The following is a 25,979-nucleotide window of genomic DNA, read 5'->3' on the forward strand; positions in this document are numbered from 1 at the left end:
TAGCGAATACACCCCCTCCTATAGTCCACATTTCTGTTCTAATATGTGGTGCTTAAGAGCCTGGGATACGTGTTCAGACTACCGAAGGGTGAATCCTGGATCCTCCACTTACTCACCAGGTGACCTTGAGCATGTAACTTTACCTCCTTCTGCCTCAGTTTCTTTGTCTGTGAATAGGCACAGAAGACTATCATCATAGAATAGTTATAGAAACTAAAGGAGATAAGTAGCCACAAAACCTTCCCTGTTTGCCTTTCTGGGGCTCCCACTGTTTCACATACTTCAAATAGGTCCAGGCCAGTGAATTCTAAGGATTGGTTTACATGCCCCTCCCTCCAAGGTTCCTCAACCCATTGACATGTTAGACTAGAGAGTTCTTTGTGATGAGGGGCTATGCTGTGCATTGTAGGGTGTTCAGCAGAATCCCTGGCCTCTGCCCACTAGATGTCTATAGCACCTCCCCAATTGTGACAACCAAAAATGTCTCCAGACATTGTCTGATGTCCCCTAGAGGCAAACCCCTGCCCCCTTAAGAACCAGTGCTTGAAACTCTGAGCTCCTTGAATAATACTATAAACAGCAGCAGCAGCAATAGCTACCTTTTTCTGAGTGCTCACCAGGTATCAAGCACAGTTCAAAGCTCTACGCATGAATTATAGAATTCAATCCTCTCACTACCCTCAGGGTGGAAGATTTTAGGCACATTTTATTGATAAAGAAACTGGATCACAGAGAGGTTAGTAACTGCCTCTAAATGTGTCTTATTCTCATTTTTTCCATCCCCACCCACCTAGTATATTACCTGATAAAACAGGAGCTCAATAGAAACCTAAAGAAAGCATAAGTGAACGATCAAATTAATGAACAAATGAATGAGTGGATGGATGAATGAATGAATCAGATGGTCTCCTACACAACAGCAATCCATCTGTCTTCACCTTTCAGTGACAGTGAGCTGTCATTCTCCTCTGGAGTCCCATAGTATCCCGTAGAGGAGTTTAACTCATTGGAAAACCCCTCCCTGGCTATGGCTCTTCTAAGCTATCTGGGCATTTCATGGGGGTTATGATATTCTGGATATTCTGCTTTTGTCATTAATAACACAAATTATAACTTCTGGCTTAGCTTTATCAGGGATCACTCCATCCAGCCAAGAGTCCCAATGTTATCAGATAAATCCCGTAAGTCTAATTTTCTACCTATCGTTCCCTTCTTTCAGACTTTAGAGAGATACAATAATATTATTTTACCAGCTTAAAACACACCACCAAAACCCTCAAAAACACTGTGTTTCTTAGGAGCACTATACACAGTGCCGCTTAGAGGTATAATGTGAGAGAATGCTGCCTGCTCCACAAGTGTGGACATTTTCTTCCTATGAAGGAATCGGTGAACTACGTAAGCCACAATGATTTGATTCTTGACTGACACAGATTCAGCATTTAAACCTGCTTAACCTACAAAAACTGGAGATAAGCAGAAGTGTAAATTCTTCAGTCACAGTAGATGGAGATCTTAAAGTACCCCAGGTACAGGACAGATACTCAATGGGTATAGAGGGAAGAAATAGAGAAATGCTCTCCGTTAGAGCACAAGGTACTCCAATGCTTTTTAACTCTGCTAAAATTCTAGAAAGCGTTAAACCTAAAGCAAATGTTTAAGAGAGTGGGGCTAACGATAGAGCAAGACCTACTCAAGGGCTTGTAGACTCACTGCGAGAGGCAGGAGGAGTCAGACAGACCTCACTTTGAATCCCAGCTCTGCCACATTGGCAGCTTGAAAGTTATTCAACCCCTTATAGCATCAGTTTCCTCACCTGTAAAATGGGCATAATAAAAATACCAACTTAGAAGATTATTGGAAAGATTCAATGGGATAATGGGCATAAGGTGCCTAGCTCATAATGGGTGCCTAATAAAGGGTAGTTTTTTAAATTGTTATAAAAATGACACACACCTCATTTAATAGAAAAACCTCTGAGATCAAAATGGGATAGGTCTTAATGGCAGCACCAGAATTAGAACCTCTATACTTCCCCATCCTGTCATTCATTCTGACTTCTAAGCTCTTTCATAAAGGAGAAAGCCAAGAATGGGCAATACAGAAATACTGCGTTAATAAACAAATGCATGAATAAGATCAGCTACCTCATGGCATTATCAATGTTACAGATCTAGTTGAATATCTCATTCCAAAAACAGTTTTCTATTGGTCAATAATTAGATGCAAGGCAATGCACAGGCTACCCGTGGATGCAAAGATAATAAAACAATGACCCTTTTCTCAAGATCTCACTAAGGACGGAAAATTCAAGCATGAATCTAGACTCAGTTCAGACCATTAGTTTATTATATCTACTGCAACTAAGTAAAAAGGATCTTACCACATATCAAAACAACATGTATAATATAAATGTAATTGCATTCTTAGTTAAAACTACTCTAGAGTTGTTTCCTCCATTCTCTATGGCATTCCAGGCCTTAAATCTGTTCATCACAACAAACTAGATTAACACAACACTCTTGTTACCACATTTGGTAGCATTTTCTCATGAAAGGAAAAGAAAAACAAAACGTAAGACCATCCAAGAGTGATATGAAACATTTCCCTTGAATTTCAGCATTTAAAAGTTTTATTTTTTATAGAAATTGTAGGGCATAGGTATGAAATCATATTTATTCCCAGGGGGGAAAGAAACGTGTATTTTTATTTATGTAAGAAGCAAGTCAGATTATCAAAAGTGATTTTAGGGCCGGCCGAGTGGCGCAATGGTTAAGGACTGGCTTGGGACGCCAGAGGGCCCTGGTTCGGATCCCACATATGAGGGCCAGTGACACTGCCCTCTACAGCTAAGATGCTAAACAACAACTCAACCTGGAGCTGGGCTGCTGTGAGTCGCTGGCACGGCATAGGCTGCAGCCTCTGTGGCAGTGGGTTGCCATGGGCTACTGTATGTATCCAGCAGCCAGCGTGAGCGGCCAGCAGCCAGCGTGAGCGGCCAGCAGCCGCAGTGAGCGGCCGTCCAGAAGCCGGCAACTTGTCTGTTCCCCTTCCCCCAATTCCCCAGCACTGTTCCCATCCCCCCAATTCACCAATAAAAAAAATCTTTAAAAAAAAAAAAGTGATTTTAAAGAATATAATTATTATGAAAGTGCCAGATCATAAGTAGCCTTGGAATTCCTCTCCCCTAACATAGTTTGAAATAAATAAATAACAAGCCCACCCAGACTTGCAAATCCTACAGAACACTGGATTGAAGTAGCCATCAGAATTTAACGCAGATAACCCCAGAGACAGAAGGAATCACGGAAGCCATCTTTTCCATCCCTCTGCCCTCCAAACGTTAGAGCCCCAAGGAGACTCTGTCTTGCCTCCATAAATGTCACTGCTTTTCACCATGACCAATCCTTCATGGTTCAGGAGGTTGTGTGTGGGATAGGAAATCAAACCTCAGACTCAGAGGCAGCCATCCTCCCTCACCTCCAAGGTGAAGTCCTCCAGCTGGACTCCCGACCGTTTCCCTTTCCTCCTCCTGGGACTCAGTCCTCTCTGCCCTTCACAGGCTTCTCAAGCCTCCTGTTTCATTTCCTCCCATCACACCGCCTCCGATGACTCTGCTCTCCCACCCCCCTTCCCAGCCACGTTTCACCCCTGCCAATGCCACCTCCACCCTCTGCTCTCGCCTTGCTTCTCTAAGTGGTCACCTGAGTTCTCTGCTTCCATTTTTTAACGGATCTTTTCTCGTTAATACCTAGGGTACGTAAGGGCCTTAGCACAGTGCCTGACACACAGCAAGTGTTCGCAAACGGCAACCTTGATCATTACCATTACTGCCCTTCTTATAACTTCATCCCCATAAGTCTGCCCAAATGGCTGTCCCAAGTCACCAACTGCCTCCTCATCCGCCATCTCATGGCCTTTCCTCTACTCTGTCCTCTTTGACCTTGGGCTGGTTAACACATGCCTGCTTGTTTCAAATTCTTTCTTTCTTTGGCTTCTGGGGCACCCTCTTAGCCCAGTGTCTCACACAGACCTCAGAACCAGGAAGCTAATCAGCGCACACAGGTGGACTGGAATTTGACAGCCCACAGCCCTTTTGCCTGCTGCTGACTCTGGCCACCACATTCAAAAGCAGGTGCTGCGATCCCAGCCTGCTCCTATGTCGGGGCCCTGCGTGTATGGCCATTCTCCCTCCACATCGTCACATGCCTCACTGTCTGGCTTCTTTGAGGTCTCAACTCAAATATCACCTCCCTGGAGAGGACCTCCCTGACCATCAGGAGCATCTCAACCAAAGGCAGATACTCCCAGAGCCAGAAAGACAAAATCGTTGCTGTCCTCTCTCCCCACAGGTGGCTCTGTGGTTGACTCACTCCTTGCTCACCTGGATCAATGTCTCCAGCTCCTGTGGGCTCACACAGACATGATCCCGCAGGAATTCTGCCTTCTCCAAGGCAATGGTATTCTTTTGGCTGCTCTCGAAGGGCTGTTCCAATGCCCGGAAGACGAGACCGCCTGTGACGAGGTAGACCACCACGACCACAAAGATGGCAACCACAGTTTTCCACTTCATGACGGTCTGCAGGGCCCCCTGGGAGGTGCCTTCCATCCTGGCTACCACCGTGGCTCGGGAGGAGATGGAGAGGCGTGGGGCCGGGTAATGCCCGTTAGTGGCACCCTTGGGCTGACACACCGGAGGAACTGCTGTGGGAACAGCCACTGAAAAACAGGGTGGGGGAGAGGGAAAAAGACAATTATAAACGCGAAACACAAAACTACTCAGAAGCCAAGCACAGATGTCTTCCTCAAGCCAGCTTTCATATGTGAAGATTAAAAATCAGTTCAGCAGGCCTACATTTAGGGAATTTGATCAGTTGCCTGCTTGAGTTTGGGGGGAAAAAAATGAGCACCAGGAGTCCTAGTTTAAAAAAAAAAAGTCATTAATTGAGTTTGAAATGTTTATATTTTTCTACAAGTGTCCAAATTTGAAAGCCACGTCGCTCTTAGCTATCATTCATCTCCTCCCTTAGCTTCCTTGTTTAAACAATATGTAAGATGCACAACCAATCGCCATATTTGAAAAGCAGACATACTGCTCAATGTGGAGAGGAAATACAATAAATAGGAGAAGGATACCTGGCTACTCTGTTCAAGTACTGAGGGCGAGGTGATACCAAAAACAGAGAAGACATTAACAACTAGCAAGTTTAAAAGTTCCTCTCATCCAGGCCTGCGGTCACAAAAGAAAGAACAGGAGAATGAGCTCACTGTAAGGGAAATGAGTCAAGCAATCAGACACAGAAAGGGAGGCTGGGGTTCTTCACTTCTAAAGGTGAAGAAAAAGAAAGGCGGCATAAGGACAGACAGAAACAATGAGGGATGCTTTAAGCCAATTAACTTGGTCCCATGAAAAAAATAAGAATAATAAAATAGATCCTAAATGTAGTTCTCAACAGAAAATGTGATGCTTTAGATGTAACCATGCCTGATCTAGTCGTAATAAAATTCTTCTATTTTCCTCCAATATGAGGCCATTGGAAAGGAAATCTCCGCTGGTTTTCAGAATGCATCGAATTCTCAAAGGCCCCTGGTCTCTGTAAGGGCAATGTCATTACCTTGGAAATAAATATGTGAAGCTGGAGGCGTTTCTGGAACAGCAGGAAGTTCAGGGCAGTGTCGCACATGTAATGCTATCATGCATTTCAGAAATCTGTCTTGTGCAGCAATGAACGGCCATTTCATGTCAATTTTGTTCTCCCTTTATTGTACTAATGCTCGTTATGGCCTCTGTCACAGTGCGGCCGGGCTGTTGTGCAAATCAGGTATTAGGAAATGACAAACCTAATTACCTAAGTGGGGTAAACAATCTCACTCGTGAGCGCTCAACTGCTCAATCTCTGCCTTGGGAAACTCAATGTAAATAAAATCGCAGGGATGTCACTCCTTGTTCAAAACAATAACGACTTTGCAGATGTGATTTAAACTGAAGATCTAGAGAGAGGAACATTTTCCTGGATTATCTGGGTGCGCTCAAGGTTACCACAAGTGTCCTTAGAAGAGGGGGGGCAGGAGGGTCTGAGGAAGAAAGAGATGTAAAGACAGCAGCAGGGTGAGTAGCCACAAGCAGAGGAACGCAGGCGGCCTCTGGAGGCTGGGAAAGGCACGGAACAGGTTCTCCCCGAGAGCTTCCAGGAGGATCCAGCCCGGCTTACATCTTAACTTCCTCCCAGGAGACAGATTTTGAACTTCTGCCCTCCAAAACCATAAGATGATAACTGTGTGTCGTTTTAAGCCACTAAGTTTGTGGCAATTTGCTATAGCAGCAACAGGAGTTAATGTGCCCCTGCTAGATTAGGTCCCCAGTGGGACCTGCTAGATTAGTGCACCGTGTTATGGATACAGCCTGTCTATTTGTCATTCAACTTAGTGCTCCAGGACGGCATGCACTGTGACTACCCCTCGCCTTTGTACCCAGCGTCCTGCACAGCACCTGGCACACAGAGGGGCCCATCAGTAACGGTTGGTTAAATGAATGAAGAATGGAAGGAAGAAATGTTGGCACATCCAAACCACATATACAATGTGGATGAGTGGCGTTATATGGAAAACAACTTGACATTCCAGCAAGGCTAGATAGCAGGTCCTCACACACAGCAGGGCTCTATTCACACCTCCAGACCTTCACCACTGTTCCATAGGCCAGTAACTCCCTCCCGCCCTCATCTGCCTGGGAAACTCCCATTCTCCTCTGGCTCATCTCAAAGCTGCCTCCTCCATGAAGTCGTCCTGGCCTCTCCAGGCAGGCTGGGCACATCCTTGGAATCTCCCCACAAGCCTATAAACTCCTCAGAGTCAGGAAGCTTGTTTTCTAATCATTGGCTCTCTATGTCTTAGCACAGTGCCTGGCATAGAGCAAATATTTGTTTTCTGTTGTTGCTGCTGCTAATTCCTTCAAAGTATAAACAAAAGCTCAGTCAGGATCACCACCATCCTCAACAACAAGCATTAATTTAGCGCCACATGAGCACAAGTGGCTGTGCGGTGGTGGGGATACATCACGGTCCCTCCCAGCATGGGGGTGGGGGTTGACAATCTACCTAGGGAACAGACTCCACAGCATCAGGTAACAACCATTAGGTGACAAATGATGGCCCTGAGATATGGAGGCCAGTTGGAGCTCTGTTTCCTTCACTGACCGGTAGCATGGATGGTTCCAGGGCTTCCAGCATCCCTGAGGCTGGACAGAAACAAGCTTGAGAAAGGTCTTTCCTGGTGCCAGTTTGCTAAGAGACTGGCCCTGGGAACAGAGTTTGAACAGAATCCATTATTCCCTGAGTTTCCAAAGCACCAGGAGCAAAAGCCAGCTTCAGTCCCAAACCCATCAGCTTCTGGGTGACCTTGAAACTGCCACTTAGTTTCTCTTTCCTTATCTGCAAAATTTGCGTAATAACAGCCAATTTTTTTTTAACCCCCATAGAGGATACAGCAAATGAGCTGCCCAGGTTTACTGATTGGAGTATATATTAGTAGATATCAGGAGCACTGGCAGGCATCTAAGAATGTTACCAATCTTTTGTACATTTGACTAAACATGGACTTGGTTGCTTTGGCAAAGATGGCTGCACATTTCAATGGCTGGAAAAGGGTTTGGTTTGAGCCTTTTGCTTACATTGGGTAACATATTTTCAAAGGGTATTTTAATCAATCCATGGTTTCTCAGAAACCATTGCTGCTGTCACTCTAATACGAAGTTGCCTTGTGACCTGGGATGTGCCACTGGAGCTCTCTGTGCCTGAAGCCAGCAAAGATGATGACGACTGTGGTGTTGGAGGTGAAGGTAACGGGACATCCTACCACTAACTGGGCACTTACTTTGTGCCTGTCACTCGAATACTCTTGCTGACATCATTGTATGTGGGCCTCACCACAAGGTAGCATCACCCTGTGTGAGTCCAGGTCCTCCCAGAAGCAGATACCAAGAGGGGATTAAATGTACATGGACTTTATTAGAAGAAACGCATATGTGAGAGAAAATGCGAGCAGTGCCGAGGCTAACACAGCTGGCAGACACATCATGAGTCTGGCCACACATGAAGGAGGGAGTGAAGGATGTGTGTAAGGGTCCTGTACCATCTGCAGCCTGAGGAAGTTTCAACATGGAAGTCAAGGAGTTCATGAGACAAAGTCGGCCATCTGAGGGTTTCTGTGTCTCCAAGGAAGAGGCCTGCCTTAGGGTCGCTGCCACACTCAGTCACCAGCTGGGGACAGCCCGTGGGACATGTGCCCACAGTGCAAGCCCGCAGTGGATTTCACAGCAGCCGCTGGGCTCCTGGTTGATTACACTCCCTCCAGTTGGAGGCCTAAAAGCACATGCCTGCTCAAGTCACCACATATCCCCACTCCACAGACAAAGACACTGAGACCCAAATAGTTCAAATGACTAAACGGAGGTCAAATGGGCAGAGAGGTTGGAGCCAGGATTAAAATTAGAATAATCTGACTTCCAAGTCCATTCTCCTCTGGAGGATAGGAACAGAAAAATAGGAAACAAAGAAATACCAGGTGGAAAGGTCCCTTTTATCCAAAACTCAGAAAGGCATTTGTCTCAGTCAAGCATAAAAGTATTTTCCAGTCTATGAGATTGACTACTTTAGTTTGCTAGAGGTGACAGTTTTTTCCCATATAATGAATCAGTAATAGACAGGTCACATAAGTAGCGGCCTATCCTGCCTCATGACTCCAACGGAAAAACATTTGGCAGCAAAAGCGCTGCCAAGAATTGATGAGAAAGGAAAGGTTGGAAGACGATATCACTTCAGCTAATTTTCATTTTTAAATGTTTCCTCACAAACATTAGCTCATTCCATTTTTACCTAAATGTGGGTGGATATGAGGGCACATGTGGAAATCTGCTTTTTCTTAGTTGAACAAGTTCTTAGTCATTTTATATATTTCCGGATTTCCCATGTCCTGTACACTTCACTGCATCATCCATTCATGTAATCAATCAACAAACATTTGAGTTTGCTTGGCCCTGGGGACATGTAAGTAAATAAGACACACCTCTGCCCTCAGAGTTAGTGGGAGAATTGACAGAGCTCTTATGCATGTGTGAACCTGGTTTACCTTGACAAAACCTTCTGTGGAGGGTAGTGGTCATTATCTATCTCCCCTTGACAGGAGACGAATGAGGCCCAGAAAGGTGACACTGAACAGCTTATCACAAGCTAATAAGTAATGGCGTCCTTGGAGCCATCTTCAGACACTTAACCCCAAGTGCCTCCACTCCTCCATACCCCCTGAAACAGATATTATCCATAGGATTCAGGGTCTCCTGGAAACCTGAAATGCAGCCACCTCAGAGGTGCCACTGTCACACAGCAACATGACTGTGCCTATTGACCCAAGCAAACTACAGTTGTGTACAGTTGTGACTGCAACACACTGGCGAGAAGCAGAGAACACGCGCCCTCTCCCCTAACCCCAAGCCTCGCTACCTGCTCCCGGCCTCAGGTCTGGAATCTCTCCAGGGCCACGTGCTCCGCAGCTCAGAGCTTCCAAAGCCCCAGGTTACAGCTGAGCCTGGAATCCCCAAAGGTTCCCCTGGGTGTAGGCAGATGTCAGGCTGGCACAGAGGGTGGATTTCGGGAAAAGGGAAGGTGAAAAGAGGAGCAGGCAGTTCCAGCCCCACCTGCCCACGATTGTCAGCTGCTTTCAGCATGCTCTGCCTCCGAAAAGAGCAGAGTGTGTGTGCTCCCTCTGACTCCTGATACCCCAACAGTCAAATCTTGTGTTTCCTGTTTCCGTGGGATGGCTGTGCCTTAAAGGTGTTAAGGGTACAGTGACGCTCAGTCTACACACACTACATGAACTAGCCATGTCCCCAGAATGCCACCACAGAAAACGCTCTCCCTTTGGGTTTAATCACTGCTCTCTCCTTCTAGCTCCCTTTAAAATAGCAGGCTTTGTTTCCAGATGGAAAAGACCAAGGTACCATGACACATTTCTGGGGACCTTTAGAGACAGACAACCAAGATAAGAAGAATCAAGGCTGAAAAGGGAGGAAAGGGGAACTGAGAGTCTGCTGCCACCTTGACTCACACCTGTCCCTGCCTCTCTCTTGAGTCCAGACCCTGTTCTTCTCTCACCTGAATCACTGAGGCAGCCTCCAGTCCTGCCGTCCTTAAATCCATCCTCCACATGGCAGCCAGGCGGCGCTCTCTGAGGTATGACGCCGATCACATCCACTCCGGACTTCAGCTCCTCTGAAGGCACCACGGAGATTCAGAATAAAGTGCTGGCTCCTGGCTTGCACCAAGACTCCCTTCCAGAACCTGGCGGCTGCCTGTCTCTCCAGCCTCACCTGCTGCCACGCCCTCACACGCAACCTTCGCCCCAGCCAAACCCAGCAGCACCCAGGTCCCTGCATGCTGAGCGCAGAGGAATGAGTCTTGCTTCCCAGATTCCTTTCTCCTCCCCACTCTTTATCTGGCCAACTCCTCCTCAGACTTCAAACATCATTTCATATGTCACCACGTCCAAGAAGTCCTTGCTGACTACCCACCCACCAGTAGGATCTGATGCCCTTCCTCTATGCTCTATGTCTCAGTGTGGAGCTTAGCATAGTGCCTGCAACTCGAAGGCCCCTAGTTACAGTTTGCTCCATCCCTGAATTTATTCATTCATCCATCCATAAATTTGCCTTGCACCAGCATTTGTATCAAGTTCACACACCTGCCCAAAAGATAACTTAACGACAGGGTTCATTGAGTCTGGAAGATAAGAGCTGCCCTGCTGCTACTGTGGGGTTTTTTTAATCTGCAAACAAACATCCTGGGTCAAGGTGTTCAAGTTCTTAGAAAGTCAATAGTCCAAGGAGAGCTCTTCGTGGTTCCTTCACTTTCTAGGGAGGACTAGAAAGGAGACAGGGAAGTAATTCACTTCACTGTGCTCCACAAGCTCAGCTCTGAGCTTTCTTGTTCTCTTCGCAAAAGGCTAGAAGGTTCTCTTTTACTCATGGATGCACAATATGTTAGGGGGGAAAAAAATCTATTGAATGGCATGACTCACCTTTGGTGAGTCACCGCTCTGGTGCCAGGCAGGAAGAATTTCCCTCCAGTCTGCCTTCCTGGGGTTCCTCTGACAAGGACCAAACATAAATTTGGATTTGAGGACCCCAAAACTGAAACCCAGCCCCCTTAATATACTACCAGCCTGAGGGGAGTACAAAGGTTGTTGGATGTATTTGGGGCTCAAAGGTCCAGTCACTTCCTTCTCAGGACCAGTAAACAAATGGTTTCTCCTGGTATTCCCCAAATCTCTTGTTGCATTTATAAACCAAGGGCATGGCACAAGGTCAGGGGCCTTCACTGCAGATAGGGCCCAGAGAATGAGGCTCTTAGGATTGGGGCCTCAGCTCAGTCAGTAGCAGAAAGGATGGAGAGGAAGGGGTCTGAGACAAGTGTTGTTAAGAGAGTACAATCTATAGTGATTGATAGAAAAATGAGAAGTATAAAGTGGTGAGGGTCTGGGATGATGCCCAGGCATCTGGCTTGTGAGAGCATGGTGTTCTCTAAGACAGAAAAGGCAGAAGGCTTAGGTTTGCAGCTCCTATAACACATCCAGGTGGAGACATCCAGCAGATATTAGGCATAAGGGACTGGAACTCAGGGAGTAAATCTAGCTGGAACCTTGGTTTGAGAGTAATAAGAATAGAAGTGGTACTAAAGCCATAGGACTGGATGAAATGGTCCAGAGGGAGCTGTAGAATGAGAAGAGAGTAAAAGATGGTGCTAACAGGGTCAACAGAGTGGAGACGGCAGAGGGGAGACATGCACACAGGAGAACCAAGATGTGGCGGCTTCCCGGGCATCAGAGATGGTAGCTCTTTAGTCCACCTCTCTGTTTGCAGCGTCATTCACAAGGCCTGTGAGAACTCTCAGCGTGTGTCCGTTGAATTGGTTGCTGTCATAGAGCATTATTTTGCTGCTCATTAATGGTCATCTCCTAGACCAGAGATTCTCAACCTTCCTAATGCCGCGACCCCTTAATACAGTTCCTCATCTTGTGGTGACCCCCAACCATAAAATTATTTTTGTTGCTACTCTATAACTGTCATTTTGCTACTGTTGAGAATCGTAATGTAAATATCTTTTTGTTTTCTGATGGTCTTAGGTGACCCCTGTGAAAGGGTCGTTCGACCCCCAAAGGGGTCGCGACCCACAGGTTGAGAACAGCTGTCCTAGACCATTCTCTCTCCCTGGCTGCCAGGAAACTCTCTTCAACAGAAACCCTGTTCCAGAATTTCTGGGCATTGTAGCTTACTCCTGGTATTAGGTGGGGTACCTTTATTGCTGCAATGAAATGGACCCTTACCCACCCACATGAGCACAAAGAGCCCAGAACCAGAGTTATTCCTTATGCGTGCTGAGCAGGTCAGAACAACGCTGGTGTTTCCCAGTGCTCATCTTTGGGGATCAAGGGCTGCCTACCTCGTGGTTCGCTCAACAGACATCAGGCTCATTGGTCGTGACTCCATGGTCAACGCTGAAAGGTGGACAGCCACGGCTGGGGTCCGTTTGCCTCATCCCAGAATGCTTCATGAATAACACGCTTTGTCTCCTGTTTTAAGTTTTTTCCTCCACAATTTAAATTAACCAAAGCACTTTTAAAAGGAAAGATTTTTTTCCCCTCCCTTTGGGATTAAAAATAATATAAGCAGCTGCAGTTCCCAAAATATCTCCTTTACCCTGGAGCCAAGTGTTTTAAATCCTATTGTCAGAGTCCATTCCTTCTAGAGAAAGAGGTTTGCCTTTGCCAGGTGTCTTGTCAAAAGTAGTTACCTCTCCTCACGGGACTCCATGCAGGGCACGCCGCACCCTCCACCCCCAGCCAGGCTGGAGCAGGTGATCTTTCTAAACTTCCAATCTTGCTCCTGCTTAAAACTCCTCACTTACTCCCATGGCTCTTCACACATCCCATGTGCTCAGGGCCCAGCTGGCTTCTCCAGCCCTATCACACCCTCCACGTGTCCTCCAACTCCTTTGTGTCAGTGGCAACAAATACATAGATCGCAAGCAGTAGCACTGATCTAACCGATTCTTTTTATAGATCCACAGTAGAAAGCAAAAGTGAAAGGTATGTGTTAACCTCTTAGGGAGACAGGTCCTAGGACTTAAGTCCATAACCCATGTTAATCCCCTAACCTTCAGAAATCTGTTCATTGCATCCCACCCAATGATAGTAACACAAGTATTATAGCGAGAGTTGGTAAGTTCTGTATTTATCAGAGCATAAAACACATTGAAGTGATGAGTGCACTAATGTTTTACAATAATGAAAAAGGAGGAGGCTTTTAGCAACTTGATGTATCATTATTCACTTACTCCGCCAGTGTATGCCAAAGTATATGACAGGACCAGAACCAAAACCCCACACCCAGTGCCCAGGCTGCCAAGCCACTATCCACCAGGAGACTGAAGGGACCAATTCTTGTGAGACGTGCAAGGCCAGCGAACCCCTGCCTGGAGGCCTCCCTGCAGCTTTGATCTCTCTCTCTCCATGGAACTTTGACCCCACACCTACTCTCTGCTTCCTCTTCTCTGATCTAACCTTCCCTTCCTCTCCCATCCCAAAGCTCTCCAAAGATACCCCAGGGCCCCCCGCTGCAGAACCAGAGACCTCCCGTACTTCCTCAGCCTCTTCAGGGAGCCTTCCCCACCTTCTTCCCTGACACCTGGACACTCTGTCCTCTGAGCGGGGCATTCAGGTAGAAGTTGCTCAATCTCTCTGACCCACAATGTCAGGGCCACACTGCCCCAGAAAACCAACAGTCCACGCCCTGTGTCAAAGCCTGTGTTCCTTTGAGATGCAACACCCCTGGCTGTTCCACTTCCTACTCTTCCTAGATGTCCGGAAGGCTTCCACGCAGATCCTGCTTTCCTCCTGAGGGGCTTCAGTGTCCCACTGACAGTCCATCCAATACCTGCACCTCCCATGGCCTTGATTTCACCGCCATTCCACTTCAACCAGTGACTCAGATTGGGTTCCCCAGAAGCAGACCCCACGACAAACATTGGTTTGCAAGTGATTTATTCAGAAAGTGCTTCCAGGAGAAGGGGGTGGCGAAGCAGGAAGTGAAGAGAAAGAAACCAAGCAAGGGTGCGATTCCAGGGCCCCATCCCTGCCTGAGCTCTGGGGGAGCTCCGCAGCATAAATTACATCTCAGAGTTCATCCTACCTTGAGGCAAGGCGGCTAGGCTTTCATTCTCTTACCCAGTCAGTCACGGGGCTCCAGACAACCCCTGGGGAATACAAATGCCCTGGGGCACCGGGAAAGAGGCACCAGGAGACCAAGGAAAACTCTGGAAACAGCTGCACCACAAGGGAGACTCACACAGAGTCTGGAGGTGGGTACACAGTCAGGAAACTACCTGGGACAGCAGGGGGACCACTGACAGCATCCACTGCAACGCCTTCCTCCAGTGGTCACGTCATCAAGAGACACGTCCCTGCCTCAGAAACACTCCATTCAGGAAGCCCACCTCTGATTTGAGCATCCTATCCTTCCAGCTCTCTCCCTCAAGACTCCCACATCACATCCTACCTCTACTTTCTCACCTTCTATCGTGCCCTCCCTGTGTTCCCTTCCTCCCTTCCCCACCCAGCTTAGAGTCCATGCCCCACATGTCAGTCTTCAGCTATCAGACTCAACTCCCTTTCCTTTTGTCCTTTCCTGGATCTACCTGGAAATACTCCCCTTCTATGGTGTTCCTTCTCTCTGCTCAGAGTCCACACCCAGCCTGCTGAACGCCACCAGGGAACGCGAAGGCCTTCCAGGATTGCTGCTAGTGTAAACCCATAATTTCCCCTCTGAACCTCCCTCAGTGCCACACAGCAATGCCCCCTGCCCCGGTCCCCTGCTCAGAGATGGGAGTCAGGATAAACGTCATGAAGATATTAAGGTGGGTTTTACTATAAACAAACCTGAAATCATATGTGGACATCCCTCTGCAAGATAGCTATTTACTTTACAAAAGGCTTTTCTGCAGAAAGTGTTGAAACAGCAAGCCTGCGTGCTGTTTATATTTACATATTTTTTAAGAACAAACCATTGCTATAGAAGGAGGTGCACCCTCACTTTGTCCTTCTCCCAGGGTCACTGAGATGGAGTCTCAACACCCCAGTACACTCTGTCTGGCAAGCAGTCTCAGCCGTCAGTGCTTCTGGCTCGTTTCGTAGGCACGAAAACCTACAAAAAGCTTAGATGGGAGGAAAAATAGTTTTTAGATGGTTCTTCCTTCACTGTGCCTACTGAGTCGCAAAAATGAATAAGATCCGTCTAAAGGAGAAAGCAGTTTCTACAAAATTCTCTACAAAATCGCTTTGCCTTTCAGCATCACGCTGTGGAGAGTTCCCTCTACAGCGGCTCTTCTAATGCAGCATCGGTGCTGCTGACCTCAGCAGCATTTCCGTGATTACTGCGAAGGCCGCGCTCAGAGGCTGGCAGGGAGTGCAGGTGAGAGGAGGCGATGCACCTCAGAGAGAAAGAACGCCCCCAGGCTGAGAGACAATGACGCAGAGCCCGTACAAGCTCATTCCTGTGAGGACTGAGACGTGTTTTGAAACAGTCTTAATAGCTCTCACTAGTGTCGTCTTCGAGTCTACAGGCTTACTGAAAAGTAGGGGGCAGTGGATCTAAAAAAGCGGGGAAAGGCAGCTTCCATAAACCAGCTCCGTGTGTTTCCAGCAGCACCTAAGTCTGGGTGATAAAAGGGGGTCTGAGGAAGGCAAGAGTCAGTGCTGCCAGGTGAATCCCAGGGTGAGCCAGCCTCCAGGGGACTGTCTGCACTGGAGAGCTGCCGGATGTAGACAGGGCCTTCTAGCTGAAGCAGCACCTCACTGTACCCCCAAAACATCTGCAGTCTGCGTTCACTAGCAGTTCCTGCTAGAAGGTAAATTCCTCTAGATGCACCTTGAACACGGACCCTTTGGTTTCTGCATCACGTCCATGGAGCTCAATTAATGCTCACGCAATGGATTCGACAAACATTTGTCATTGTCTATTGTGCTTCAGGCACCAGGGAGCACAAAGGTGATGTAGCAGAACCGTGCTATCCAGGAGCTCACGGAGGTAAATGATGGATGAACTGGGGGCCACGTTGCCTTCACCTCCACTCCCATGGAATTCAGATAAGACCCAGCACTCAAGGATCTAGAGAATACCTCCGAAATCTCAAAGAGCAAATAGATCCTGCTGTGGATCACATGGAAATCTGCCAAGCTGCTATGCTAGTCCTTAAGCTGTGCCCCAAGAAACAGGTCACACAGCAGGGGTGTACAGAAGCTTGCTTCAGTGTCATTTTTTAGGATTAAATCACTCTTCTACACTATCACCCTCAGCCTCAGATCTGCGACCCTGGCAAACCCTCTATGTGATGGGCTAGCCACAATGAAACAGCCACCATAAACACATTTTCTTTCAAGGAACTGCCCAGTTATAAGAACCACAGGACACTATTTGAAAACCTAATTTGGTCGAATTAGATATTGACTATTGGTACATAGTAGGGCTTAATAAATCAGTGTAGAATGCAAGTAATACATTCAGCTTGCCATGTAAACAAGTGTGAACTGTGGATGCAAGATTCTTGCAAATAGCAAAGCTTGTGAGGATGGGGAACCACAAGAAACAAAAAAACATTTTCATAGATAGTTAAATCTAACCTTTGGGTTCTCCGATTTTAACCAAGGAATAGCATCTTCACAGAAAATCCAAGCTGCTCTTTAATTCTTCATACACTTCAGATTCAACCTGCACTTAATTGCTTTGAAACGGCCTCTGAAGAGGTCACTGGAAACGCAGTCTTGTGGTTATGTCCCCTGCACCCCACAGAAAGGACGAGAAAGGTAAGCACTGAAATTGATATGCCCAATTAAAAAGCGAATGACTCAGACTCGCTGTCTTGGAATTTGTGGGCATTTCCAAGAGCTCCCTGCCATTTAAAGATTTTTAATGGCCCCTCAGAAGCCAGCTGCATTTAAGTTGCTATAACTGGGATGCACAGAATTCAGCAAAGCCATTTGCTCCACAGCCGCAGGGCTAAAATAGGTCTATCGTGGAGTAAGCACTCAGTTCCTCCAGCACAGTCAAAAGTGCCACACCACTTAATTCACAGGGAACGTCCATGCGAGGCCCACTACTTGGAGTGCTCTAAGAAGTATCACAGGTACCGGCTAGTTTCTTTCCATCCAAGTATCACTGTCAGCTCATTTTCCCCACAGCACATAACGCCGTTTCTATCAAAGAAGCATTGGATGGTTGCCTACTATGTGCTCAGCACTCTGTGAGGCGCTCTAAAGGAGTTTAATAGAAGCACTATCCCCAGAAATAACGTCACTCGAGGTTGGCTTTCCTTATTGGCTCTGGTGGCTCAACCCCAGAGCGTCTATGTAACAGTCTAGTTAGAGTTGGGTTGTGAGATTTGTGAGTGTGCTAAAATTCACGTAACATAAAATTCACCATTTAAACCATTTTAAAGTGTACAATTCAATGTTCATTGCCAGACTCAGAGAAGAAAAAGAAAAAACAAAACAGGACACCCAGTTGAATTTGAATTTCAGATTTTTTTTAAAAAGGGGTCTTTTTTGTTTGTTTTTTTTTTTGTTTTGCTTTTTAGGACAAGTGTGTCCCATGCAATATTTGGGACATACTTATACTTGAAGAAATTTTTTTCTGAAATTCAAAGTTAACGAGGTGTCTTGTATTTTATCTGGCACCCCTAAACCAGGGAGACAGGACAAATACAACCACCAACCAGCCGACGCTGCCAGCCGAAAATGCAGGTAAGTACCACCCTGCGTGATACCTATCATAAACTGTATAAAAGCAACTGGGCTTCCACGTCTGACACCCACCCAACTGCCCTTCACAGGATCTCCACTCCCTCCACGTGGCCAGGTCCAGCGGACACTATCATGGCCACATCTGGCTTGGCCCCTCAGCAGCGTTCCACCCAGAAGGACTTGCTCCTTCTTAAAGTGTCCCCACTTTCAGCCTCTGTGACACCAGACTCTCGGGATTTTCCTCCACTCTCTCTGGATGGACCTTTTAATCCACTCTGCAGATTCTGCTTCCTAAAAATTCCCAAATGTTGGACTTACATTCCCTCCCTGAGTGATCCCTGCCAGGGCCCTGGTTTTAAATGCCATCTACTTGCTAATGACTCCCACGTCTTTATGCTCAAGGAAGCGGCAAACAGAGTCCAGCAGGAGGCACCTCAGGGACCTGGGTGCCCGAGAAGCTGCAGGCTTGCTGCATCCCGTCTGGCTCTGACCCAGATGCTAGGCCAGGCCAACACCGCAGGTGTGCAGTGCATCCTGCTGCGGAATAATGAGGGCGCTCTGCTGGCTACTCGGGTTACAGGGGTACAGATGCCTGGGTCACCATAGCCATCCCAGTGACATCTGGGCCACCTATAACCAGAGGGGAAGCAAGCATTTAATGAAGACAATCCCAAATGCATCCTCATGGACTGCACCGAGGGCTGTGCAGCCATTACCCAAGTGGCCAACCTTCCACTGTGTGTGTATGCCAAGGGCACTGTGGGCTTTGGGATGCTAAAGGCCAAGGCCCAGCCTTGGTGCAGTACCTGGAGAAGCCTCTCACCCAGACAGTGACATCAAATGGGCATTTGTGGAAGCAGGGTCAGAAAGGAGAGATGACAATTTGGCAGGGCAGGGCCCCCTGGGAAAATCTTCCTGGACTGTGGGGAAAGGGCAGGACTTTGCTTTTTCCAAGAATAAACTTCAACTTTAAAAAAAAAAAAAAAAAGACCTCTGACTTCCAGCTTCATACAGAGGGTGCCAAAAAAATATATACACATTTTAAGAAAGTAAAAAACGGTATTAAAATTGTAATACTCAATATATACCAATAGTAAAAGATGACTACAAGTCACGTGTATGCATTTTTTTGGCACCCCTAGTATATGTTACCAACAGTTCAGTTTCACTGGGGGATCTTGACTGTGTCTCAGACTTGGCAAGGCCAAACTGTACTTGATTGCTGACCCAGCCAAAAAAGAGGGTTCCTCTCCCAGGGTCAAGCCAAAATGGCCAGACCTGACAGGCAGCCTCACTTTCCTGTCACCTTGCTCCCCCACCTCCCCTATAGTTCCCTCATTGTTACCTCCAAAATATACCTGAAAATGACCCTTGTCCTCCTTGTCCCTGCCCCCACCATGGGTATAAGCTACCATGTCTCTAGACTTCAGCAATAGCCTTCTCACAGGACTCCCCACTCCCACACCCTTTCCCATCAATCTAACAGACACAAGCTCTAAATCACACTGAACTTTTAAAAAATGGAATAGACTCTTTCTCTCCTTTCTGTGACTTTCAGTTTTATGGATTTGTGCTCCCGTGGGTACTTTAAAGGTTATTTCCTCCAACAGATGGGAATGAAGGTTTTGCCAGCAGGAAAGGCTTTAGCTAGTGGTTGAGGTCTTGAGCCTGACATTGGAATAATGACAGTCATACTGCTTACAGACCAAATCTTTAAACTAAAAATATCCAAGAGCAGTGTGGAATAGGCTAGAGGTGTTCAAACTTCTAGAACAAAACCTTGCTTTTTATTCTAAAAGTTTGAATTTTAAGTGAAAATTCAACTGAGTTGAATAAAATTCAAGCTTTAAGTGAAAATTATAGATCTAGACATAGATATAGATACAGACACAGATACAGACATAGATATAAAATTCTATCTGAAGGAAGGGAGTCAGGAAGGAAAATGTAACATACTTAAGATCTAAAGCAATCTCAACCTTCCTTCAAATAGAAGGGTTTAGTCCTCCAAGTTTCCATTTTAAGTGGAAATTCAATTGAATTGAATAAAAACCAAACTAGAAGTGGAAATTATACAGATATAGATGTAAAATTCTATTTGAAGGAAGGATTTTGTTCTAAAAGAGGTGTTCTGAACACCTCTGATCTATTCCACTCGGATATTTCTCTTGGATATTGGATATTGTATTATCACAATTATAATATTTCAAATTACAAGTATAATATGACAATATATTCTGTTAAGGAACCCATCACCTCTTTATATAATAAATACTAAATATATTAATATATTATTATATATTATATACTGCATTATTATATTCCATACGAGTATAAAATGATATGACATAAATATATACTATAGTGTAATATAACATGNCTCTCCCAGGAAGAGCACAATGATGATACCAACATGGGCCAGTGAAGCAACGTCCTCCACAACTAGACTGAAGAACAAAAAGGACAGCAACTTTTCTGATCCTCTCCCTGCAATCCCCCAGCACTGTTCTCCTCCCCCAATTCCCCAATAAGATCTTAAAAATAAAAAAAAAACTAGAGGCTTAACATTAGTACTGATCTCCAAATGGGGTCACACATTGGCTAAAGAATGGTACCAATAACAGTATTGTGCAAATAGCTCCTATCAAATCTAATATATCATCAGTTACAAAATGTATCATTATTTTTATGTACTTCTAAAAAATTAACATTAAACAATTATGTACCATTGGTAATAAGACACATTCTGATTTCAGAAATGTTATATAATGAAAATAATACCTCCTATAATTAATGTAGTACAATAGAACATTTTTCTTGGAGAAACATTTAAAAAGTACAAAACATGGCTCATATCCTATTTGCAAGAATCCTGCACAGACCCTGGCAAACGATAAATAAATATCTGTTAAATGAAAAAATATATTCATGAATGAATGCACTTCCTAACAGCTGCATTAGGAGGTTCTATCATTTTAAAAGAAAATTTGATGCAATAGGAAAATCATGCTAAAAATTTAAGTTAAATACATCAATTCACCAAACCTTCCGCTTAAATTCATTGAAAAATCAACTTCACTCCGAAGAGTTTGTTGCCTCTTCAGCAAAATGGGGACCTAGATACAGTAATAGGTTCCAAGAGTTTAGTGTCTACCTATNAAAGCTTCATGGAACACAGTTGGAAGTGAGTCTGGAGGCAAAGACACCAAGGAGAAAATCCAGAGCTTGGAGTCTAGTCCCAGCTTTGCACTAATTAGCCCTGTCAACGCCAGCATTCACTGTGCGAGCAGAAGACCTGGGGACAAATGCCAGCCTGTGTTACTTAACCATCTACTACCCTCTCCCTTATCTATAAAATGGATATATTATAGCAATCTGCCTCACTGGATTACACTGCAAATTAAATATTGTACTCACAGAGTGCTGAGTATAGCGAATGACTATAGTAAGTATTTAATAATTGCTGGTTTTAATAATCATTAATTAATAGAAAAAGTCTATAGAATGGGAAATGTGTTTCTGAATGTTGAATGCAACGCTAACTGAATGAGTGCCCATTAAACTGATTTTGTCTTGTTTTGACTAGTTTTATTGTAATTACCACTAGAGATTGTCAATGGCCTTCTTCCTCTCCAGAGACTAGTTAACTGCAAGCCCACTGGATTGGTCTTCACCCTTTAGCTTGTTGACTTCTTATGGTATCTTAATTTGCTCCCACAGCAATTAGCACAGGTCTTGCACAAAGTCATTATTACATCAGTGTTTCTTAAATGAATGAGCACTTACCAGTTCTAATGAGTCAACCTTTGAACTCTGATACAACTTAGGTCAAGAGCAGTCAAGTCCATTAATAAAAAATAATAAAAAATTAAAGAGAGAGACCCTGATTTCAGAGCCTGTTCAAAATTTAGAAGTGTATTGGATCTTTTAAGCCAATTAGCCTCATAAAAGGCCTCCTGATTAAGCCTCATGACCAACTATATCGTTCTAAAATTGGTCACAACCTCTCCCACCCAGTATGCTCTTCTCACTATGTGACTTTGCTGTTCTTTTTGAGAAGGTGGAATCTCTGCTCCTTCTCATTGAATCTGGGCAGGCTGAGACTGAGGCAGAAGTGACACTATGTGACCTCCAAAGCTGTCACAAAAGATGGCACCATTTCTTCCTAGCTCTCTTGGGACCCTCACTCTTGGAACCCAGCTGTCATGCTGTGACAAAGCCCCAATCAGGCCATAAGATCCCATGGAGTGGTCATATGTAGGCATTTGAGCCAATAGCCAACTATGCCTCTAGCTGATTCCAGCCCCATCTCCCCATGCCCCACCCCATCAACAACTGTGGCCTTCAAATCTTCCCAAGTGTGGCCCCAGACATGGAGAAGCAGAGACAAACCATCCCTGCTGAGTCCTGTCTGCATTCCTAAACCACTGTGAGCACAATAAAATGCTTGTTTTACATCAGTAAGCTGGAGTTGTTTGTTAACAGCAATAGGATCAGAAACAGACTTTAATCTATATTGTAGAAGTGCTCATAAAATTGTAACATGGCAAAAGCCAAGAACAGAACCCAAGCATCCTATATACTGACGAATCAATAACTTGAATCCAGATTCTAAAATAGCACTCTTATTATAACACACCTTGGTCTTCCATCTGCTGAGATGCCTCATGCAGAGCAAATATAATGGTAACAACTGAAATCGCTGCCATTTATTGAGTGCTCATTAAGTACCAAGCGCTATTCCAAGTACACTCCATGTATTAACTCACTGAAATGTCAAAATAACTCTATGAGGTAGGTAGTAGTATTGTCCTATTTTACAGATGAGTAAACAAAGCACAGAAGGGCTAAATTAACTTGCCCAAGAACACACCACTGGTAAAAGGGCAGGGCTGAGATTGGGATCCAGCAATCTGGTCCCAGAGCGGGTAATCTTAGGCGGTACACTACGAGTGCTTCTCAAGCTTTATGTCCCACGGAAAATAATATACGGAAGCAGATAGCCTAGTGCTTGGCACGCAGTCGACACTCAGTGAGTATTGATTCCTTTCTTTCCCAACATCAACATTATAATCTAGAGTGTCTCATTTTCTAAAGCAGAAGCTATGCCCCCCTGAGAGTCAAATGATGCCCTTCTAAAGCCAAATGTACACATTTTGTTTCACTCCTTGGTCATCTGACTGTTGACATCTCCATTTTTATCCCTAGTACTGACCTTGCTTCCACAACTTGTGAGTTTAACTGTCTACTATATCTCTACTTAAATGTCCATTTTGCTTCTCAAATTTAACCAGAACATCGTTTAACAAGAAACCCTGTTTTCAGTCATACACATACCCCAAATCTGCCTCGTCCCCAGGTTTCCCCACTGCAGTTAGTGGCACCTACATTCACCCAGTAGTTCAGCCAAAAAGTCCTGAGTCCTTCGTGGTTCCACTCTGCGCCACTGGCTATGTCAGCCAATCTGGCCAATTCTTCCTTCCAAACATCTCCTGATGTCCGCCACTCCCCACCCCACCCCCACTGTCTCCAGCCAGCCTTCCACTCCTGACTCTGCTCCCACCCTTTCAGCACACAGCAGCCAGGATGACTTCTTTCTAAAATGTAAATTCAAACCCACCACTCCCTTCCTTAAGCCCCTCCAGATAATTCCCATTACACCCCAAAGAGTATCCAAACACTCTCCCTCAGTTCTCCCCATTTTGGCCACTGTCTGTTTCTCCAGCTTCATCTCCTGCCTCAACACCCCCCACCCACACTGGTCTTCTAGTTTTCTCCAAGTGGGCTCTTTCCACCAGGACTTCACATTTTTGTGCCCTCTGGCTGGGACATTCTTACCCGGACCCTGGCAGGGTCACTCTTGCTCAATGCAGAGCACACGGCTCAATGTTACCTCCCTGGAGAGGCCTTCCTGCGTCACCACCCTATGGGAAAAAGGTCAACCCCAACCCTCCCCTCCCCCCCACCCTCCAGGCACACTCTAGCCCATGGCTTGGATTTATTTTCTTCACAGCTGAAGCTGTATTCTGTATTTGCTATTTATTGTGTGTCTCCCCCATTGGAGTATAAAATTTGGTCTGTTTAGTTCATTCCTACATCCCAGCCCCTAGATTCATGCCTGCTACATCATATATGCTCAGTAAATAGCTGTTGGGGAAAATGAATAAGTTCCTTTACTGGACTATAAATCCCAGCAGTCAGGACTAGTAATTATTCATCTTTGTATCCCAAGACCTGAGCCCAGTATTTATCCTACAGTAGGTAGTGAAAGAATGAAAAAAAGAAGAGGCTAGGGAGGGAGAGGGAGAGGGAGGAAAGCATAGGGAGGGGAAAAGAGAGAGAGAGAGAGAGAGAAGAGAGAAGACAGCCATAGAATGTTTCTGATTTGTGATCGTATACATGAAAATCCAAAAATTAAATCCCACATAATATGCATTTAATCAGTCACCAGTATTAAAAAATAATTACTTAGAATAATTACTCAATAATAATTATGGTCTTAAAAAATATCAGAATGTATAGGCGCTCTAATTATATCTGCCATAATTTAACAAGCATTTTTCTATTAGCCAACCTGTGAATGTGTCTAAAAGGTAATGTCTCCAGGGCTCAGGAGTGTAACCAAAGCGGGGAGAGAGTTACCTGAGGAGGAAACAAGAAGATGGAAATGCAAACCCTGCCCCCAACAGCCTCCCCACAGCAGGAGAGAACCCAGGAGGCTTTCACACGTGGTACCATCTCCACTCAGAGCAGGGGAGGCATCAGCAGTTTCTACTTCCATCAGCCCCATCCCAAAGTCTGGTGGGCCTGGTAACCCTCACCCTCCTCTCCTCGTCTTAATTACCATCATCTCACCTGTCCCAGGTGAGCTGATGCTGGTCATCCTAGCACCCAGCAGCTGGGTTAGTGTCATGGTCACACCACTCAATTGGGAGGCTAACTTTCCCCTTCCCTTTGCCCTTCATGTAAAATTCCCATTTCCACTGAAGGAAATTCTGGCAAACATCAAGAATAATATGGCCTTTAGGGTTCAAATGCTTCCCTTCCGACTCATCTAAATGTACCTTCTTCTTGCCCTTTAAAATCACTGGGTAGCTTCTATATTCATCACTAAAGAACAGTGTCACTGGGCACCTCCTCTTCTTTTTACCCACGACCTAAAGTTGAAGAAGGACCCCATTGGCACGGTGACTTGGGAAGAGACCAGGTCAGTGGGGTGATGAACACACGTTATTAGGTTCTTCTGAAGACCAGACACATTTGCCCAACAGCCAGGGCCATGAGCGTGCAGCTTTGGACCAAGGTAGGGGCTGGAGGGTGCAGCATTTGCCTTCTCTGGGAGTCTGCCTTCTGGCTCTGATTGGCAGCCACTGTGTGATCTGTTCTGCTGATGCTGGTCACACTTTACTTACATACACTAATAGGAAACGAGTCAGAGTACTACAACCATCCAGCTGCCCTCACCCCACCCTACCCCACCCCACCCCCCAAGCAGTACAGAGTGCAGTAACTAACTGTATGAGCTTACAACCAGACACCCCAGACTTTTGTCATTAGCTATGGAGCTTTAGGAAAAAGTGCTTATGCTCTCTAAGCCCCATTGTACTAATCCTTAAAATGGGAATAATACTTTCCCTTAAAGCTATGATGAGGCTTCAGCAAGATAATTTGCTTACAGACCTGGCATATAGTAAACACGCAATAAATGTCAGCACGATGATTATCATTAATATCATCATCATCATCATGTATCTATTTTGGTTTGAGCATTGTATCACATTCCTTTTTTTATGCCCAGCTTTAAGCAGAAGGTCTGGCACGCTGTAGATACTTAAGAGATCATTTTTTAAATAATTGGTGTGGTGACAGAATAATAGTCCCCTGAAGGTACCCATGTCCTAATTCCCAGAACCGGTGAATATATTACCTTACAGGACAAAGGGACTTTGCAGGTGTGACTAAATTAAGGGTGCTGACATGGAGAGATTATCCTGGATTATTTGAATGGGACCAATGTCATTACAAGGGTCCCGGTAAGAGAGAGACAGGAGCACCAGAGGCAGAGAGATGGTGTGAAAATGAAAGCAAAGATCAGCATGGTGCAGCCAAGGAATGGGGGCAGCTCCAAGCAGCTG

General features: G+C 45.5%; 1 protein-coding gene across 1 annotated transcript in view; it reads right to left on the minus strand.

Moving 5' to 3' along the window:
- Positions 1 to 25,979, minus strand: part of KCNK10 (potassium two pore domain channel subfamily K member 10) — a 133,557-nt gene that overhangs the window by 69,041 nt on the left and 38,537 nt on the right. Inside the window, exon 3 of the mRNA XM_019642290.1 lies at positions 4,385 to 4,719. Coding sequence (XP_019497835.1) covers positions 4,385 to 4,719 — 335 coding nt within the window. The remainder of the gene's footprint in view (positions 1 to 4,384; positions 4,720 to 25,979) is intronic.

Source organism: Hipposideros armiger, unplaced genomic scaffold, assembly GCF_001890085.2.
Source record: "Hipposideros armiger isolate ML-2016 unplaced genomic scaffold, ASM189008v1 scaffold_67, whole genome shotgun sequence".
Taxonomy (NCBI): domain Eukaryota; kingdom Metazoa; phylum Chordata; class Mammalia; order Chiroptera; family Hipposideridae; genus Hipposideros; species Hipposideros armiger.